This window comes from Argentina silus, assembly GCF_951799395.1.
Source record: "Argentina silus genome assembly, chromosome: 13".
Taxonomy (NCBI): domain Eukaryota; kingdom Metazoa; phylum Chordata; class Actinopteri; order Argentiniformes; family Argentinidae; genus Argentina; species Argentina silus.
Window position 1 is genome coordinate 2458774 of NC_139667.1, and position 20066 is coordinate 2478839.

The following is a 20066-nucleotide window of genomic DNA, read 5'->3' on the forward strand; positions in this document are numbered from 1 at the left end:
CGCAGCTTCTGTGACCGCCCCTCGCTCTGCAATCGCTCTCTCAAAGATTTCTTAGCGCCCTCCCGTTCCAGCCAATCAGGCGAGTCGGCGTCCCCTGCGCCGTCAATCACACACGCGCGAGCTTTGCGTTGCGTTGCGTTGCGTTTCATTCCGGGTTTTCAGCTCCACCACGCTGGAGAACCGGCCTGCCGTGCTGGCCCGATGGGCTGGGTGGGCCGGGGGGAGGGTGCAGAGTGAGGGGCGGTCATATACAGTACCAGTCAAAAGTTTGGACACACCTTCTCATTCAATGGTTTTTCTTTATTTTTTATTATTTTCTACATTGTAGATTAATATTGAAGACATCAAAACTATGAAGGAACACATATGGAATTATGTCAACAAAAAAGTGTTAAACAAACCAGAATATGTTTTATATTTTAGATTCTTCAAAGTAGCCACCTTTTGCTTTGATGACATCTTTGCACATTCTTGGCAAGTTTGTGTCCAAACCTTTGACTGGTACTGTAAGCTGGATCTTCTCCCAGAACATCTGACATCCTGATAGCTGACTGCATGTAATGACAAGTCTACCAAACTACAATAAAAAAAACGTTTTGTGTCAAGTTGCGTACTGCAGCTTTAAAACCCAGGATGACACCGTAAGCCAAGCCTAGTGTTATGTCTCCAGAGTCCCTGAGTGGCCTTGTGGAACAGATAACCGTCTCCATATCACGGGGTGACGTCGGCAGCCGAGACACAGCACAAGGCTTAAGGGAGGGGGGTGAAGACGTGGCCGGGCATTTGAGATCGCCAGACTGAGCTGAGCCTGTCTGGGACAGATGTACAGAACAGAACTGTCCAAGGCCGAGAATCTGGGACTGTTGCTGTTACGCTGGCTGGACTTGGCGTAGGCGAGGGAACCCAGGGTTTCTCCATGTTACACCTACTACGCTATTGTTGGGCAGGGAAAGAAACTCCAAACCAGCTTATACAGTATGGTTGTGTGTGTGTGTGTGTGTGTGTGTGGGGGGGGGGGGGGTTAGGGTTGGGGGGGGGGGGGGGGGGGCATAGTGGCATCGACGTATGTTCTCAGCTTCCCCAAGCCTTAGCATGGATTCCAGTGGGCATTACTGGGGCAGTGGGGGCAAGGCGCCCTCAACATCACCTGCCTTCATTAAGCCCCTACCAAACATGGCGCCGAAAAACAAACACTAACGTCAAAGGCAGTAATATACCGTTAAAACGCTATCATTCACTGTCCTGTGATGTTATGGCTGAGAGTGCAATGTGCCGTCATAGGAGAAGCTTGGCAAAAAAAAACAGCTAAAACAACAAAGGTTTCGGGGCTGACAGTGGCGAGCCGAAGTGATGGGCAGCAGGACAGCGTTAGTGCAGACTCACCTTCTGTGCTTTGGCTCTGGGGCAAAGACGGCGTGACAGAGACGCGACATTAAAAACCCGGCCTGTCAAGGAGGCAGGCGGACGCCCTCCAATCAAAACAGAGCAGCTCTGGGTGACATTTCACAGGGCACAGCTGCTAGGGCATAACAGCATGCCAACTCACTATTCCTGAAAGGTTGTTTATTTGTTTGTTTAGTGTGTGTGTGTGTGTGTGTGTGTGTAGTGCATTTCCCTTGTTCTTCACTAATTCAAGGTCAAGACATGACTTTAGCTCAAGCAGTTTGTTTTTACACTGGTCACTCTTTGACAGCCAATTTGCCGCTACTTTTTACAATGGCTATCTTTCATAAACCTCTCTTCCTACCTCTCCAGTGAGACGTGGATATTTGGCAAGTGTGACACCAGACAATGAACATAGGGAGGGACAGTAGCAGATGTCAAAATAACACGGGTCAACTACTTCCACTAGACGCCTACTAGACGCCTTGGGACAAACCCTCCCTTGCTATATGTATTTGTTAATCAGAACTATTTAAAAGGATGAACTTTGGCCTATTTCCCTCCAGTAAGGCTCACGCTGTTTTCTCCTTCCTTGTTAATTGTCCTTGTTATAGATCATCCATTCTGGCCTCTCCTCTGCTGCCTCAGGTTATTCAGTACACCCAAAGGCCTCCTTTTTTTTGTTGATTGAAAAGTAGTATTTATGAATGAAATGTACTCTCATAATTCGTGTTGCTATGCTAACACTATTCAGATTTCCCCCAAAACTAATGTGCCAGGGGTTGAGAACACAGCCTAACCCGACCGGTCCTGTGACCAATGAGAGGGCTCTTAGGCCTGTGGCATCGGCATCTGGAAGACGCAGGAAAAAAAAATATCTTAATGGACTGAATAAAGGTCACCATCATCATCATCATCATCATCATCATCATCATCAACACTTTGTTGTGTCTTGCTGTACAGCCCCGAGCAGTCAGTGGTAGTACACACCACCTCCCCACCCAGAGAGAGGTGTCGTCAAGGGCTCTGTGTGTCTGCGTGGGCCTGTGCAGCTGAGCCAGGGCTCCCCTGTTCAGACACAGCACCCTGTTGTGATCCTGCTGTGCCTTAAGGGGGCAAGCGTTCCCAGCAGCACGCTGTTCCCTCACCCCCCTCTGAGGCTCTGCTCTCCTAGTGGCTTGTCCCCTTGTCAACCCTCATCTCTCTGTCCCCTGAGCCTGGGTCTCTGTCCTCAAGGGCAAGCCAGGCCCTGCTTGCTGTGAGGACTCAGGAGCCCCCCTCACCTCCCCTCCCCTCCCCTCCCCTGCCCTGCCCTGCCCTGCCCATGCATGGGGAGCCACAGCCCCAGCTCGGAGGCAGAGTACGCACACACACACACACACACAAAGCCGCTCAAAGCCAGCAGGTATGTGAGGAATGCCTCCTCATCCAAACACAACTGGCCTCGTGGCTTGCGCCCGCCACAGGCCCACAACATACAGTTAGAGCCGCTAGCAGCTAGCACCTAGCCGGGCCCGAGGGGCGCTGGGGGCGCTCACCGCATAAGGCCGACGAGGAAGAAGGACAACACACTGTTGCGTTTCTATTAACGAACGACGCCAAACTCACACTGCTTATTTTGCCAAACGGAGAATAAAACATCGGTTTCAATACGATTGTAACATCGATAGATTCTCTCGGTGGAGAAAACAAAGACCCCCCCCCCCATCCCCTCTCACCTCTTTTGTGCAGCCACCCCTCCTTAACGATCGCCACATCGGTCATGTTGGTCAGCAGGGTGGTGTGTCCAGGGCTCTGACAGGGAGGGCCACAGCTCTCTTCCCTAAGTGTCCTTCTCTCAGTCCAGGGCAGGAGCCTGGGGGCAGGAGCCTGGGGCCGCCTTCTTCACTGGTTACCTATTAGTGCCGGAGGAAGAGTAAAAATTAGCCCCGTCTTGACGTAAAACAGTCCTCCGGTCTACAACCTGTATGAACATTAACTCCCATATCAACATGAATGGAACTCGGTGAAAACGAGTACGTTCCTGACTCCCGTGACCTAACGAGGCAGTGGAAAACTACCTGCCTGCCACAAACCAGAGGGGAACGTGGAGATTGGTGTGAGGATGTTGGATCATCTCCACGTGAGAACAAAACTGGGCTGAGGCAGTGTTCTCTGACCTGATCAAACTCACCATAGGGGGGGGGGGGGCGTAGCACACTAATGCACTTACCACGTAATCGCAAGGTTCCTGGTTCGATTCCGACCCTCGACCTATCTTGCATGTCATCCCTCCTCTCTCTCTCCCATCCTTCCTGTCAATCTCTACTGTCTCTATCCCAATAAAGCAGAAATGGCCTAAAAACATATTTAAAAAAAAAAAAAAACTCACAATAGGGCCTCATACTACATGAGACATTCTCGAATGGCATTAACACCTGCCAAGTCATGTGACCAGACTGAGACACGGAGAAATTCCCTGTCGTTGACTATTAGCCTTTCCACGAATCTGCTCCGTAATCAGGACACGTGACCTTTTCCATCCTTTGAAAGACAACTTCATAACATAAAGACAGCTTTTGAGTGCAAAAGTAGATGCGGAGCACAATCGATTGCCATGCTTTTTAAGAAAAATGTCACATACTGTGCCAGCCTTAACAAGGCCGACTCTGACCAGCGACCAAAATCAATTTCTCCTCCGAAAGCTCCATCGGGGCCTACCAGCACAAGGGAGCCCTACCAGCACAAGGGAGCCCTACCAGCACAAGGGAGCCCTACCAGCACAAGGGAGCCCTACCAGCACAAGGGAGCCCTGTTGGAATGACCTCATAGCGGAGGGCTGAGGACAACAACAGGAAACAGTGTGGCTATATTGACAGGCTTGGTGTTAGTCACACATAAAAGAGCCCCGGGGCCCAATACATCCTCCATTAGGCCTAAGCGAGACCCCAAAAGGTGCCTTTTACAGCCATTGTGTTCATTGCAAAATCGTTAGGAGTAAATTCATGTATTTAAAAATACTAGACCGGGTTATTTTTACTCGATGGAAAAAGATGTATTAAATTATACTGCACTGGCTTTGCACTGTGCTCCTGTCCTCTCTGGCTGTTGGAGGGAGGACCTCTGAGTACAGGCCAGCCCGCTACAGCAGACCACACTGAGACCAATTCAAACTGTGATCACACAGCCCGACAGAGCCTCTCTGCTCTCAGCACACACTCTCTGACACACACACACTCTCTGACACACAGACACACACAGACACACACACACACACACACACACACACACACACACACACACACACACACACTCACTCACTCACTCACTCCTCGGCTTTGGAGCCACAACACAGCGCTGCTGTTTAATGTGACCGACCCATTGCTACTGTGGGTTGTGTAGAAGAGTTGGGCTGTGGCCAGGACTCAGCCACCAGCCACTGAATGAACCCAGTACCCTGACAGTAGGTCACATGGTCCAGGCAGGGGCCCCGAGACACTGCCTGCCTCCCTGCCCGCCTGCCTCCGTGCCTGCCTCCATCCCTGCCTCCCTGCCTGCCTGCCTGCCTGCCTCCCTCCCTGCCTCCATGCCTGCCTGCCTGCCTCCCTCCCTGCCTCCCTGCCTCCGTGCCTGCCTGCCTGCCTCCCTGCCTCCCTGCCTGCCTGCCTGCCTGCCTGCCTCCCTCACTGCCTGCCTCCCTGCCTCCCTCCCCGCCTCCCTCCCTCCCTGCCTGCCTTTCAATCATTCATCATTCTGGCCAGCGCTCCAGGGGCCAACCCATTCAATGCAAATCAGTGTCATGCAGCAGAGAAGCCACACACAGAGCCAGTCACTGGGCCAAAGAGGACAGCCCCCGTGTGTTTACTGCAGGACAGACAGACAGACAGACAGAGAGAGAGAGAGAGAGAGAGAGAGAGACAGCCACCCACCGCAATGCTGCTCCCTTCAGCTCAGACATCGGGGTTAGGACCGCGCTTTATCTGCTTCTGTGTGGCTGCGCAGTCTGGGGGCTGGGGTTGTCACACGGGTGACGGAACCGAAGTCAACACTCATCGTGACGACTTACAGAACCCCCAACCTTGCTCTCCCCTCTGAGAAAGCCCAACACACTGTATACGCTTGTGGGTTAATGTAGTCCCCTGAGTGTCATTTGGCCCCGGTTCAAACAAAGGGCCAGTGAAATGGAGGCAACGGGTTGGCCTAATATGCTTTAAGGGTTATTTGATTTGCCTGCCTATCTTAAAATAGCTCATCCATTCTGTCCGTGCCTCATGACATGTGCACTCACTTAACACATCCTCATGTGTGAAGGGGACAGCGACACCAAAACCCCCGTACGACAACAACACACTAACAATGTAATTAATGGAGCAATAACGCTGATTACCAATCAACTATGTAACAGCATGTTAATACAATTGTTGTTACTAGTGTTATTACGTAGTTACTACACAGGTATGAGGGCAACTCAATGTGAAGTGTAACCAAGGGTGAATGCAGGTAAACAGCATCCCATTTCTCTGTTTAGTAGATCCAAAAACACATCAAGAGGTACTCAGATCAAACGCCTGCATGCCGCCGCCCCACACAATCATGTTTGTACTATTCACGCTGGCACGGACACCAGGAACAATCACAGAGAAAGAACAAAGCCGGGCACATTAGCATCATAACCAAATATAAACAAATTCCTATGTTTATTCTTCCCACTGAAATTCACCTGAACAACGTCAGAGAGAGAACAGGCGAACTGTGTGAGCTTGGTTGGCAGATTTTGAGGTGGTGTAATTTAACTTAACAACTACCACTTACCACTCTCCACAGTGGACCTTCAGTAAGACAACCATCCTGGAGTCTGGTTCATTCTCTTGGTTAACTATACAGCAATCAATCAAAAACAACAAAAACAACAAAAAAACATCAGTGAAACAAGACACTAATGAATAACCAAATCTACCCAATCACCTCCAAACACCAGACTGTCTGTGCCACATCAACAGCATCTCTCCCCCCCCCCCCCCCCCCCAAATCCCATTCTACGCTGTTCATGCCAACCTGAGTGATAGGCTTGTAGCCCCACAGGTATTGTAGCCCGGGCAGCAGTGTTGGGACACAGCGGGAGAAATTAGAGGACAAGTCATATGATGGAGGTGGGGGGGACTGCATGCGGCTCCTTCACACTGATCATGTACGGTAACTCCTGTGACGTAGGGGCCTCCGGACAGCCACAATAAGCCTGACTGTGCCAGGGCGAATTTCAAACAGCATTCCTCGGATTCTGCATGCAACTGGTGGCACATTTGCGTCAAGAGGGCCAAAGGAACTCAAAGTCCTTTCACATAGTAATGGGGAGGAGGGTGCTGGGGGGGGGGGGGAGGAGGAGGAGGAGGGGGGGCATCTCCCAAGGAGAACAGTGAGTCAAACAGTAACTGCATCATTTCACCAGCTTCAATGTCACATGCTGTTAGTCTGCGTCTGCTAACATACAAACTGTGGTCAGTCATAGTCTCATGACTGAAAATAGAAATCCAATATGATAACATTGAAGACAAGGAGGGCAAGCCGTGTCCTGGGATGTCCACCGCTCACTACCGTATTAAGACTGTCCATGAACACATTACAAATTGAGTGATGCTAAACGGGGGCTTTTCCTTTGCTTTTGAAGACAACAACTAACTAAACTAAGTAACGTTTCCTCCAACCGTAATACATCAGATGTCTACCAATACAATGTTATCTAAAACCTGATAAACAAGGGGGGGGGGGGGGGGGGGGGGGCATTCCAAACACTCTTGAAATTGCAACTGTAGCCATCTCTATATATTATCTGTCATCTTGTAGTGTCCACCAGTCTATGACAGAGGACCAACACAAATTGAAGAACAAAGTCAACTGTCTTGTTGATGAATAAAGAAAAATGAATGAGTTGCACTGTAGTCTTGTGCATTAAAGTTTGTTTGTTAGTTGAAAGTCATTGGCTTATGCATAAAGTCTGTGTGTCATAAAATAGACTTGAAACTGATAGCCAGTTCCTGGAAGACACCCGTCAAGTAACAAGGAGAAGACACAAAGTGAAAAACATTTTGGCCTGTAGGATACAGTTTCAAAGGCGGACATAGTGTCCAATTCAAAACAATAATGACATGCCCTTACAACAGACTTTAGTCTCGTTTGCTGACTATACAATGGTGCAAGTTCAAACTTTTAACTTAAGAAATAGCCTCCATATACCTTTAAAGAGATCTAGTCAGGAAAGCACACATTTTAGGCTTACATAGCGATTTCGGCTGGATGTGGGGCCTAGTAGGGCAGCTTGGGTGAGAATAACCGCATCCTATTTAACACAATGGGACCTACCCTCTCTAGTAGCAGTCGACTTCGTAGTCAACACGAGAAGCGAAATGCAGGCATTTACCTGGACAGGATTTCAAAACTGTGTCCGTTGCATTATATTGAGCTGTTTCGGCGATTTATTTAGCTGATGGAAGTCCTTCAATAATCTGGACAAAAAAGTGCTCTCATTTACTCCGTTTCTCTTGCTTGTCTTCCACTACACCTCCCAAGCGCTCTGTCTGCACTGCCTCTGTGGCACAATCTACCTCCCAGGTCCTAGCGCCGACCCCCCCTGTCAGCGTGGACCGAGCAGGCGACAACATCCTCAGTTTACTATCGCATTCAAAAGATTATAGTAAGTCAATTGAGAGTTAACAAACTTTGAAGAAACTTTGAACATCGAATGGGCGTTTTATAAGCGTATTATTCGATAGAAAATCTTCTATTCAAATAACACAATAAAGGACATCAAATCTCCTGTTGTCACCGAGCATCAACGACAGTGGAGTTGAGCTACTGAACTACACACATAATAAATCATTAAAACCGGTAAACGTATTGTCAATGTATATCATTATCTCATTATGTTTTTCTCGAATACTTTCAAAGCTGGTACAATTCATTCCTTGGTCCACAACAGCCTGTCAGTCACCTTGGACAAAGCAGTGCAGCCTCAACAACACCATTGTTTTGACAGTCTTGGTGAAGGTTGTGTAATCATGATTGAGTAACACAGTATCACAACCGCAGGGAGATGGAGGATGGGGCTGCTGCCAATCCACTACCCTTGATGAAACATTTATTGAGCCCCCAGCCACTCTCCCACCCCCTAGCCTCGGTTTTGTGCCATTTCCCCTCATTGTCACTTGCACTGTAAATGAGCTCCTCTTAACTACCGTGCTCCCGGTCTTGCCAACTTGTTCCCGTCACACAAACAGAGCTGACCGAAGGTAGCCCATAACTGTTGTTGTATTTTTTTTTTTTTTTTTTTTTTTAAATCATCTTGAAACTTTGCTCCAGTTAAGAGCACAGTGTGAAGTTCCTGCTCACTTCAGGGTCAGGACGAGGACAGAGAGGTCAAAGGATCGTGCTGTTTGCTGTCGTTCTTTGCCTCAGTTAGCACTGCTCATGCTTAAATCCCCCATCCCTCCTCCGTCTCTGTGGTCCTCCTCCCTCTGTCTGAGATGTGCTGTGAAAGTCAGGCCGCTCTGAGCCTATCGGGACAGAGGAAAGCACACAGAGTAGCTGCTCACCACTCAACTCCACAGGCACCTGCCTAATTACAATGTTACTATATGGTAATACAATGTTGTGATGGATAATAGCAGCAACAACAATAATAACAGACACAGGTAGAGGTAAGGGAGGCGCAACTTAATGTAAAGGCAGCCCGCTCAAATTCTGCTGCTAAATTGTGGATGTATTTTTGTACATATTTTTTTTGTACAAGCTATACATGTAGCCAAAGGATTACCAAAGGCTCAGATCATGAGAAGGTATTATGATTCCTACTCTTATTATGACTGCTTGTCCACTCAAACGCAAACCTTGAATAAATACAAGTCAAGACAAAATAAAAAATAAAATTGTTTTCTTGTTGTCTTGCAGATTTTTTTAGTAAATTCTCTTTATTAATTGTTCACGATTAAACAACAGGTGCAGCCATCGAAAGATCAAATCAAATCACCCATCAACAGAATTCAAATCAGAAAGAGGCCAGAAGCCCAAATAAGGTCACACAAATAGAAACAGGCTTGACATGCATAAAACAACATAAGTAAACAGGCTTAACATGCATAAAACAACACAAGTAAACAGTTGTCAGATCTGACCAACCCCCTAGCCAGCCCATTGGTCCAGAGGAAAGAGTGATGTGGTTCAACACTGTGGCTGGCTGGGCAGGCAGTCAGACTGCAGAGGAATGCAGGGCCTTTGTCTGTCTGAGCAAGGAGTGGGTCAGGGGGAGAATGCCATTGATGATTGCAGAGAGGAAGAATGAACCTCCAGGAAGTGTTTTCTCTCTCTCCCCTCTCCCTCTCACCCCCTCTCTATCTTTCACTCTGTGTGAGAAACTCCACCATGCTGAGCCTCTCTCTGAGGCCACAGTCCCTGGGCACAACCACTGCTTTGTCTCACCCCATAAACACACACCCCTCCTCTGTGTCTGCCAGGCCAGGGAAACACAGGGGCCACTGGTCCTATTCTCATCCACATAGATGGTCTTTGCATGGAATAATACATCTTTTTTAAAATATAATTTAATTCTCCTATTGTAATATTAACATGTGTGTCTGTGGTTTCAATGCACTCATTCCGATTTAGCTTTATAATACTTCATCTGGATTACAGGTTAGTACATCGTGGATATGATATCGTAACCCTATAAAGCTATTTCAGTAAGACAGACACTATCCCAATATTCGCCGACAGGAAAAGACAGCTCAAAGAAGTAGACATGTTCCTCTGTACTTTGCTTAGGGTCATGGCGACGGACAGGGGTTGAAAAGAGATGCCACAGCGATTATAGATTTAATGTCAACGATTGACTAAAAATGGAATAATGCAGTAACTAAAATAAGAATCTTAGTCAGTGGCCCCTTCTGACCAGTGCCTGCCGTCTCCTGTCACATTGCTCATTCCCCTCTGTGTCAGGGGGCAGAGATGGGCCGCAAATGGCCCTTTCAAAACACACGACAGCTGGAACAAAGGGCAAAGGTGACCGAGGCAGTTGGGGTGGTGGAGGGGCGGGGGGGAAGGGGGGGGGGGCACAAGACGAGCAGCTGCAACTTGAAGCCCCTGTCTCTACTGTGCTACATCGACTCTGACAATTAGAAAACAACTTCTGTTCCTCGATGACTTTATTTTTTGAAAATCTGCAACTAGAAAATATAGTGACCATCGGTCTGACACTGAGCACAATCACAGCACTATTTGTTATTAGCACTGATAGTTTTTTTCTCCGTTTTCATAGTTTTCATATTTGGACTCTGCACTTCATTACATTTACATTTACATTTACATTCATGGCATTTAGCAGACGCCTTTATCCAAAGCGACTTACAACAAATACATTTGTTTAAGTGAGTGAATCATCTATCCATCAGTCATCATAAGATGAAGTAATCAATGCTTGGACCAGGGGCCATTGGCAGTCACAATGCTAGAAGAAGGAATTATTTTTTGTATTTTTTTTCTCATTATTAATGTGTGTATAGTATCAGTGACAGTATTCCAAGACGCCCATCCATCCTCGTGATGAATTCCTAATTGACAAAATAAAGACCTTCATTGGCCGGACACTTGTTGTCATTGCTGTGTCGTCGTTCTGTAACTCTGGACACTGGGACAGTTGGGGCTATTGGGCTATTCTAACAGCCTGAGGGTTTGATGGAGAAACTATGGAGAAACAATACACGGTTAATGGGTGGTTTGGTGCCAGGGAATTCCACCCCCAGAGCAGGATTATAGCGCAGTCCTTTACAAATTCTCTATAGCCCCTAACCCTGCCAAAAGAGTGTGCAAGGATATTGTTAATGCCAATTGTTCGTGTTCTTTTCCTGATCAAATACAATATACTTTTCTGTTATTTGTACTTTGTGCCTTCCTGTGTGCACGATTAAAAATGAAACTTGTCTTTTATGGATGACGTGTGGCAAAACACCCAAACACCTATTGTGATGATGTTATCAAAATATCGAACATGTTTGCTATACCTTTTCAGACTAGAAGAATGGGAGCATGTGTCCCTAATCCCCACATCCCTAATAATCAAGACATAAGATTTCCCCAAAGTTACCACTGTCCAATTTGCGCACAGGAGGTTTTTTCTGAGGATTATCAAATCCCCAGGTGGATATGTTGAAAATGAAAATGGGGCTTAGAGATGGGTCAATTGAATTTCTCAAGGAACACTGCTACTTGCTGCCACTGTGTGAGTTCATGCAGTAGTACAGAACTTATTGTGGTTGGTTGGCGCTATCGCGAGACTGGTCCATTAACAACCTGCTTGACACACAGTACTGAGAGCAGCTTGCCTGCCAGGGTCGAACTGAGCTCGAGAAAAGACAGGAGAAGCGAACATCTGGCCGTACATCATGCACGGACGTCGGAACATTTAGGAAAACACGACGACTTGGCAAATATCTGTAAGTATTGCGTTTTTGACAATGGAAATATAGAAACCGAAAGTTATAATGCCCTAGCGCTACCTCCATGCAGCGCAGTTGGCTTGGTCAGCGACAGTTGCGGAGTTCCTTTGCTGTTAAAAGGCTCTCACCAATGCCTTTGCCTGCGAACATGTAGCTTTCTCACTGCGTCCTTGCAGTTTTCCTTTCGTTAAACAGGCCAGACAAGTGCGCGTAAACTAAACGGGATTTTTGGTCGCTGTACTAGAAATTAAAGTGTCTTACGGGCATTACTGATTACAGTTTTTTCTCTCCATCGGATCTATTGTAACTTTTGATTCCTCATTTATATCTCTGTTATACAATTATTATCATTGCGCGTGTAGATCGGTGCGTAAAGTACCATTAATACGCGTTTAAAAGTTCAAGTGGCCTTAGAGAACAAATTAGCGGAAAAGTTTTTATGATGTGTGTATTTCGTGTTGTGGCACATCTGATAAAACCTCTGAAATAAGTTCTCTTTTGTACGTTGGTCGATTCAGAGTAACATATGGTATAAAGGGGAGCACAGCTGGAGGTAGCGTTTCCATTGCAGTGATGTCAGAGCAGCTGACTCCACAGCTTGCAGTGTAATTAGCAAACAGAGCACCAGTTTACTCACTCGCCTGGCTTTTTTCTTAACCTTGCCCGATGGGCGAGTGCTGGTATCCACAAGCCTGCGTTTTAGCTCGTCTATGTTTGCGTGCTTGGTAAATGAACAGTTCCTCATGATTGTTCAGTAAACACAAACAACGGCTTAAATAGCCAACGTTTTTTTTTTGTCTGTGTGGAAGCGTGCGTGCGACAGTTTGTGCCCCGTCCGTCCGTTTCGCATTTCCATGGGAAGCGCAAAAACTAATGATCAACTCGGACTGCGGTTGACAACCGGAGAGAAAGGTAGGATTCGTTAACACAACGATTCCAAAAACAGGCTTTAATCAAACAATACGAAACATTGCAAAACATATTGGTATTCATGGTAAAGAATACAGGACATGTTGTCATAGTCTGTGTTTGACATACATTTTTGATTAATTCGATTAAAACTTTTATTTTATAAATATGCACATTTAGCCTTTTTTGAATGATTATACAATTTATGTTTTATCTTATATTATATATATGGTGTTCTACTATTGCCTGTACATTATTTTCTTGTCCAGTGGGTTTGGTTACTTTTGTTTGTCTCTAGTTGCCTCGAACGCCATATGCGTTGCTACTCAGCGGCGCCCTCTAAATGGCCGCATTTCGTTTATTCAATATCCAGTTTTTCCTGTTTTTCATCAGGTTATGAAGGAAGAATGGAGTTCCCAGACCATAGCCGCCAGTTGCTGCAGTGTCTGAGTCAGCAGCGTCACCAAGGTTTCCTCTGTGACTGCACTGTTCTCGTCGGGGAGGCGCGATTCAAAGCGCACAGAGCCGTGCTGGCCTCATGCAGCATGTACTTCCACCTCTTTTACAGGGACCAGCCGGACAAAAGGGACGTTGTGCATCTGAACAGTGACATTGTGACAGCCCCGGCTTTCAGCCTGCTCCTTGAATTTATGTATGAGGGGAAACTGGAATTCAGCACTCTGCCAGTGGAGGATGTCCTGGCTGCGGCCAGTTACCTTCACATGTATGATATTGTGAAAGTGTGCAAAGGCAAGCTGAAAGATAAGGAACTGTGCTCCCTGGACGTGAAGATTGGTGAGGGGATAGCGCTGAGCTGTCTGGACAAGGAGAGCTCCTCAGACAGCGAGCTGCACAGCAAGCAGCCAGGCCGGCGGCAGACACAGCCACAGCAGCCGCCCCAGAGAGCCCCCCCGGCAGATGAGCTTGACACGGACAACAGCGAAGTCAGCCTGGCTGTCACAGATTGTGATAGGTCCGCGCAGACCAGGCAGAAGGCAAACGGTCACCCTGGCAGGTCCCCGGACCTTGTAGGTGTCAATTATGTGTCAGCAGAGGCCGAGCCCTGCGTCCAAACAGCTGGAAAAACAAAAGCTGATGTCAGTAGTTCCACAGTATCGCTGTCCCAGAGGTCCCGGGCTTCAGATGACATGGACTGCGCTCTGGATTTGTCTTTCAAGCCACTGTCTAGCAGAGATCCCTTACACCCCTCCTACGTCTCGGGACAGCTGGCCCTCGACAGCCAGCAGCAGGGCACTGAGCCACTTGTTAAAGACGAACACGACTTGCTGTCAGAGCAGGAGGACAGTGAGCCGATGAGCCCGGAGAGTCAGCGCTTTGGGAATAGCGCCAGGAGCTCAGTGGTGACAGGGTTCGCTGCCCTCTTCCCAGGCAACAACGTCTCCACAGCGGCCCTGCTCTCCCAGGAGGAAGACCTTATGGAGGAGGAGGGGGAGGGCTGCGGGGGGAGGGAGGGCACCAGAGGCAGAGAGGGCAAGGAGAGGGAGAGGAGGGGGAGGCTGCTGGGGGACAGCGAGGAGGAGGAGGAGGACGACTTGGCCTCCTCGGACATCTCCACCTCCAGCGGGGTGCTCCTGCCCCCGGGGCAACAGGTGTGCGTGTGCCCGCTCTGCAGCAAAGTGTTCCCCAGTCCCCATGTGCTCCAACTGCACCTCAGCTCGCACTTCCGTGAGAAAGACGGGGCTCGCTCCAAGCTGTCCCCCGACGGCTCTGTCCCCACCTGCTCGCAGTGCGGCAAGACCTTCTCCTGCATGTACACCCTGAAGAGGCATGAGCGCACACACTCTGGCGAGAAGCCATACACCTGTGGCCAGTGTGGCAAGAGCTTCCAGTACTCCCATAACTTGAGCCGGCACGCCGTGGTGCACACACGTGAGAAGCCTCACGCTTGCAAGTGGTGTGAGCGGCGTTTCACCCAATCCGGGGACCTCTATCGCCACATCCGCAAGTTCCACTGTGGCCTTGTCAAGACGCTCTCTATTGGATAAACCACCCCCCCCCCCCACCAGTGCCATGAAATAAGACAGTATGTCTTTATATACACACACACACACACACACACTGAGTACTACTGCACACCAGTTTCCTAGTACTAGTATACAGACATATTCACCCCACATTAAAGACATATCTTTTTGGAATTCTACCCCATGTGGCATTTCTCAAGTGAAAAGGTTTCAACTTTTGATCAGAGTGCACAAAACTTCACTGGAAAGATGTTGTCTGTGCTGTAAAGCAGACTTTTTGATGGGCCTATGACAAGCAGTTAGGATATTTCCAGTAGTTGCAAAGGCTGAGAGATTAACATGGGGTGCTTTCCCACTCGAGCTTGATACATGTTGAAGGTGGATGAATCAGATGCACTTGTTTATTTCTTTCTTGGTGGTGCAAAACTGCTGAGCTTGATGAAGAGAATGAAAAAATACATTCTATGCACATACTATCGTATGTGCAGGCGAATGATGGCAAATAAACGATAGCACAATCTTCTGAATAGATGGGGGGGAAAAAAAATTGGGATTAGTGCACATGGAAAAACAAAACCGTCCAAGAGTAGCAATTTATATTTTTTTTTTTTTTTTTTTTTTTTTCTCTGAATCCAACTTTATTTATTAGTTCACCTGTTTAACAATAAACATTTCAAATGGCAGCAAAAAATATATGAAGTTTCACTACTGGAAGTATATTTTTGTTTTGGTAGCTACTAACTGAGAATTTTCATTATGGTTTTGGTTGGGATGAAGCAGACAGGCCACAGTTTTACTTTCTCCAGAGTGGAAGACTTAAAGAAAGCCATACTATGATTGTCAATGACGAGTATGGATGACCAACAGTTTTGGGAGTGGCGAGGCTTTTTCATATCCTCTGTTGAACACGATAGTTGATAACACTCAATATGTACTGAAGGATCATTTGCTGCATTTGCCTTTTCAATGTTCGTCATCTCAGAATTGGGGCTGTATTGATATTAGAAGTGAATATAGTCATTTAGAGTGACATGCGGTTTTGCAAGTGGATGGTAGTTTTAATGAAGTTACAGAATGCAGATAATACCTGCAACACTGGTGCCTACTGAAATTCTTGACTCAAACAAGCATAGGACCTTTTGCCTTCAATACAGCTAATCTGTGGGCCTTTTAACAATGTGGCTAGCACTTTCCATTTACAGTGCCTAAATACCAGGAAATAGCATGGTAACTCAGTGGTAGGCTAATTGTTTGCACTGGTATGCCAATGGATTCACGAGTGCAATCAATGCATCCAAATCAAGCTCTTGTCGACTAATTGAATATTGACTCATATTGGTTAAGTACAACCATTTACCAGTAAATTGCCTTGTTAGCCTCGTTCTGGCACTGTAAAAGAAAGGTTCCTTTGCTGTTTCTAGAGTATATACTACGCCGAGGGCATGCCTCTGATAAACAGGGAAGGGAGCAAGGGTAGGAGTACGCTCTGAGAGGAACCAGTACGGTGGGTGTCTAGTGGCCACACTGTCTGTTTATTCAGAACTCATGCCTCTTTGCCTAAAATGCTGAATCTACTGAGGGTTGTTTTTTGTTTTTTTTCTCCCTTTTCATTTGCTCTTTTCATGTTTGTGTTATGATATATCTTTTTGTTCTGTTGGTGTGTAAGATACTACTGATGAAGCTCGAGTGAAGTCTTTGGTGGAACTTGACTTGAGAGAATCCTTTAGGAGGAAATTACGACTAAGCCTGTTTTGTGTTAGAACGGTTAAAAGGATTTTTTTTTTTTTGTGTCTATGTTTTGGTTCATTCTGATGCTATATGGATTCTTACAAGGGGAGTAGCACTAAAAGTCCAAGCTATTTGTTTCATCTGTCCTGAGAAGACTTGATCAGAATTATTTATTAGTTTTACTTGGTTCAGGGTTTACTTTAGGTGTGATCGGTAAAGTTGAGCTAATTTCAATAAGCTTGAAAGACTGGAAGTCTTGCCTTGCTATCTTGGTACTATTTCTTTGGTATTGGGGCCGCTTATTTCATTTCTCTTTGCAAATCCAGTTACTGTAATTAATTGGTCTTTTTAACGTATCTTACACAAACATCTTTAAGTATTCAAGATTTGTCTCACAGAACATAGAGAAGCACTTGTTTTGAGCATGCATATAGTTTCAACACTGATTGTCTAGGCTGCTATTTCTTACTTATTTGTATATTTAATGTAAATATATATTCTATTTATCAAACTGTTGTTTCTCTGTGTTAGAACACACGTATAGTTGAGAAATCAAGGTGTCTTACCAAGGCTTCAATCTCTTAGGTAAGAATTTCATGTCTTCCCCTGTTATTTTGGTTATCTTTCCATAAACTCACGGCCTCACTCCGGAAAACACAACATCTGAAACCGACACGACTGCTGTAGCAGCAGAGGAAGCTGGTTGTTCACAAGCACAAACACACTGATATGGTATATAACTAGACTACCTATGGAAGTCGTACAATACAAGCATTGTTCTCCTGTTCTCCCAGGTAGTTCTCAAGGGATCATTGTGCGTCTCTCCCTTCGCTGTGGGGGAAAAGGCACTGCGAGTCCCTCTTTGCACTTTTTGTATTGAATGGACCCGCTGGAATGCGAGAAATGTATTTAGCAAAGGGAGGACCTGGAGACTGTAAACAGGTGCATTGTCTGGAGGCATCAAAGAACACTCCTCTATTCCCAGCGCGCGTGGATAAGTGCTTCATTGTTCTTCTACGTGGAGGGGGATATCACAGTGATTTCATTGCACATTTATCTATTGTTTAATTGTAAGAGGATTATTTTTCAAGTGTTAGTGTCCCCTGGATTTCAAGAACATGTTTTGAGAAATTGTTTGAGATGAGGGGAAAGTAGTATTGAAGAACATCCATATTCTCTTACCTATTTCAGCATCCCCCCCCCCCCCCCCCCCCTTTATAACATGGTCTAGTCTGTCACATTATTTCATGAAGCTGTGTATGTTTTTCAGATCGATATTACATAGTGTTAACGATGTGTGATATTTCAATCAGAACACACAGGAATGTAGCTTGTCACTTATTTTGTTTGACTCTTTTGAAAGGAACATTTCTTACGTGATGCAGTTTAAACATTGTTCTCTGTAATGTACTGGTGTAGTTGTACGGGGATGGAAAAACTAACGGTAAAGGATCTTCTCTGTTGATGGTCTCTCAGTCATTATTTCTGTCTCCAGGATCCTCACAGAATGTGCCTTGTAGACACACAAACAAGTGCTGAACCTGGAGTTGCCCTTTTTGTACACACTGTAAATTTGCCATAGACCGCTGTGATGATATTGAGACCCTTTAAACAGTGGCCCAATGACCTGAAGAAATGAAAACAACTTTTGTTCTTGTTTTCTATGGTATCAAAAAGTCGTCAAAATTAAGACTGGTGAAGCCCATTAATTTCTGCTGCTTTTGGAGATGAGTTTTAGGGTTGGGGTTTGCTACTGTTCAATGAATTTAACTCCTTTTAAAACATTTTTTTCCAACTGGAAGTGAGTAATGTTAAGAAAACTGAAGACAAGTGTTTGTTGTGTTTGGCTATAAGCCAAGTCCATGTTTAGGAATTAACCTAACTGTGCTCTATAGATTGTCATGTTGAATGTGAAACACTGAGATTTAGGTTCATGACGTATGAAACTCATAGTGTTGCTCTTGATGGTGGGGCTATGGTTTCCTAATTCATGCTGTAGGATTTTAAAGTCTAAAACTGAGTATAAGGTTACATTAATACTGGAATTGTTTCTTCTGCAGGTTAAGACTGTGAAATTGTGTATAATCATGAGAAATATTTATTGAACTGTTTCTTGTGCAACATTTGACTGTCTCACTATTTTGATTTGTAAAATGAAAGATGCTACTAAATGTCAATGGAAATCTTTTTAATAGAATTTGTAGAAGTGCCATTAGAATTTAATATAATTTTTTAATAAGAAAGGTATATTTTATAGTAATCAATTGCTTCAGTGTTAGTGGTTTATAGATTAGGGGACAATCTTATGCAGAATTGACTTTGCTTAGATGAGGCAATTTATTTTGATCTGTAATTGTATGTTCATTTTTTTGTTTGCGCTTTCCGAGTGTGCTTGTGTGTGCGTGCTGTGGAGATGTGACAATCTTGATTTAGGTCTTTATTAAGATTATGCATAGATTAAACACTTTTCTGTGACTCTGTGTGGATTTCTTGATATCACAGCACCAGCTCAATACAAATGAGTCGGCTGCACATCTCTGGACAATATGTGCTTCATTTATTCAATCCTAAATTGCGTATTCTACAGAGCAATTTATTTGAAATTAATCCGAAACCAGATACACCTCAGTAAATCCAAATTGCCATTGACAAATCCAAATTGAATGGGTAACACAACTGCTGAAAGAGAGGATTTTTTATTCACTAGCGACCTTTGAGTGTTTTCAAGGAGAGTCCTCATTGTTGCCTGTGCACAGGCAACACCCGGCAGTGTGTGGGTAGTGAGAGGTTTGTGTACAGACAACAGAATGTGATAATACGGTGGGCCTTACAGTCAATATCTCACTGAAACCATAAGCTGTGCCCAAGGACAGGGGATCTTCAGAGATGGCAGAGCGTTGTTCCACAGCTGCTGCCAGTGGACCACAGAGAAAACATACCTAGAATTACTTCCAGTTGCTATTAAATCCTTCTGTTATTCACCTCCAATTTTCCTTGATAACAAGTAAACCGCCAACTGTGGATTAATTTACATATACGAGGAAGCAAGCAAGCAAACAAACAAACAAACAAACAAACAAACACAAAAATGCGTGTCTAATTGGGGATCTCCATGCCAATTCAATGGTCATTTTCTTTAGCGAGGGGTTTTAATTATTCCCCCGCTGCACATCTAAAGAAATCCAGCTGCTCTGCTATGCAATCCCTATGGGGATCGGTTCGGAGTTCCCACCACCCTCCCCCACATCCCACCAAGCACACCATTCTGGGAGCCACACAGACAAGGCTGCATCCACCCAGCCCCCATCCCACCCGCCCACCCCCCAAACCATGGCCCCAGCCCCAGCCCCAGCCCCCATCCCACCCGCCCACCCCCCAAACCATGGCCCCAGCCCCAGCCCCAGCCCCAGCCCGGCCTCATCCCACCACTCCATTGTCTGCATGGGTAGTAGCTCAGCCGCTCCATTGTCTGGCCCCACCTCCCCAGCACTTACTTTATGCACAAACAGACGACACAGCGGCGCTGGCCAGCCAGACCCAGCACAAAGAAAACAATGTCCTCCAAGATCATTCATAAACACCCCAAACGGCCTCAGGCTAT

The 20066-nt window shown here is 46.0% G+C and overlaps 2 protein-coding genes across 5 annotated transcripts in view; one reads left to right on the plus strand and one right to left on the minus strand.

Moving 5' to 3' along the window:
* Nucleotides 1–7913, minus strand: part of akt1 (v-akt murine thymoma viral oncogene homolog 1) — a 32287-nt gene extending 24374 nt beyond the window's left edge. The window contains exons 1-2 of one of the 4 annotated variants that reach the window (XM_083683716.1): nucleotides 7778–7913; nucleotides 3102–3278 (exon numbers count right to left, since the gene is read on the minus strand). In XM_083683716.1, coding sequence (XP_083539842.1) covers nucleotides 3102–3147 — 46 coding nt within the window. In that variant the 5' untranslated portion in view covers nucleotides 3148–3278; nucleotides 7778–7913. Of the gene's footprint in view, nucleotides 1–3101; nucleotides 3279–5291; nucleotides 5415–6174; nucleotides 6247–7719 lie in introns of those variants that run through there. The other 3 variants (XM_083683717.1, XM_083683718.1, XM_083683719.1) reach the window with 3 other exon arrangements.
* A 3836-nt stretch (nucleotides 7914–11749) lies between these two features.
* zbtb42 (zinc finger and BTB domain containing 42) lies at nucleotides 11750–18940 on the plus strand. Its single transcript, XM_083683329.1, has 2 exons — nucleotides 11750–11840; nucleotides 13146–18940. The coding sequence occupies exon 2, from the start codon at nucleotides 13160–13162 to the stop codon at nucleotides 14756–14758; it is 1599 nt and encodes a 532-aa protein (XP_083539455.1). The 5' UTR covers nucleotides 11750–11840; nucleotides 13146–13159; the 3' UTR covers nucleotides 14759–18940.
* The last annotated feature ends 1126 nt before the right edge of the window (nucleotides 18941–20066 follow it).

Bases quoted from the DNA above. Each gene is read 5' to 3' on its own strand.
- zbtb42 (XM_083683329.1), top strand. From the start codon at position 13,160: ATGGAGTTCCCAGACCATAGCCGCCAGTTGCTGCAGTGTCTGAGTCAG.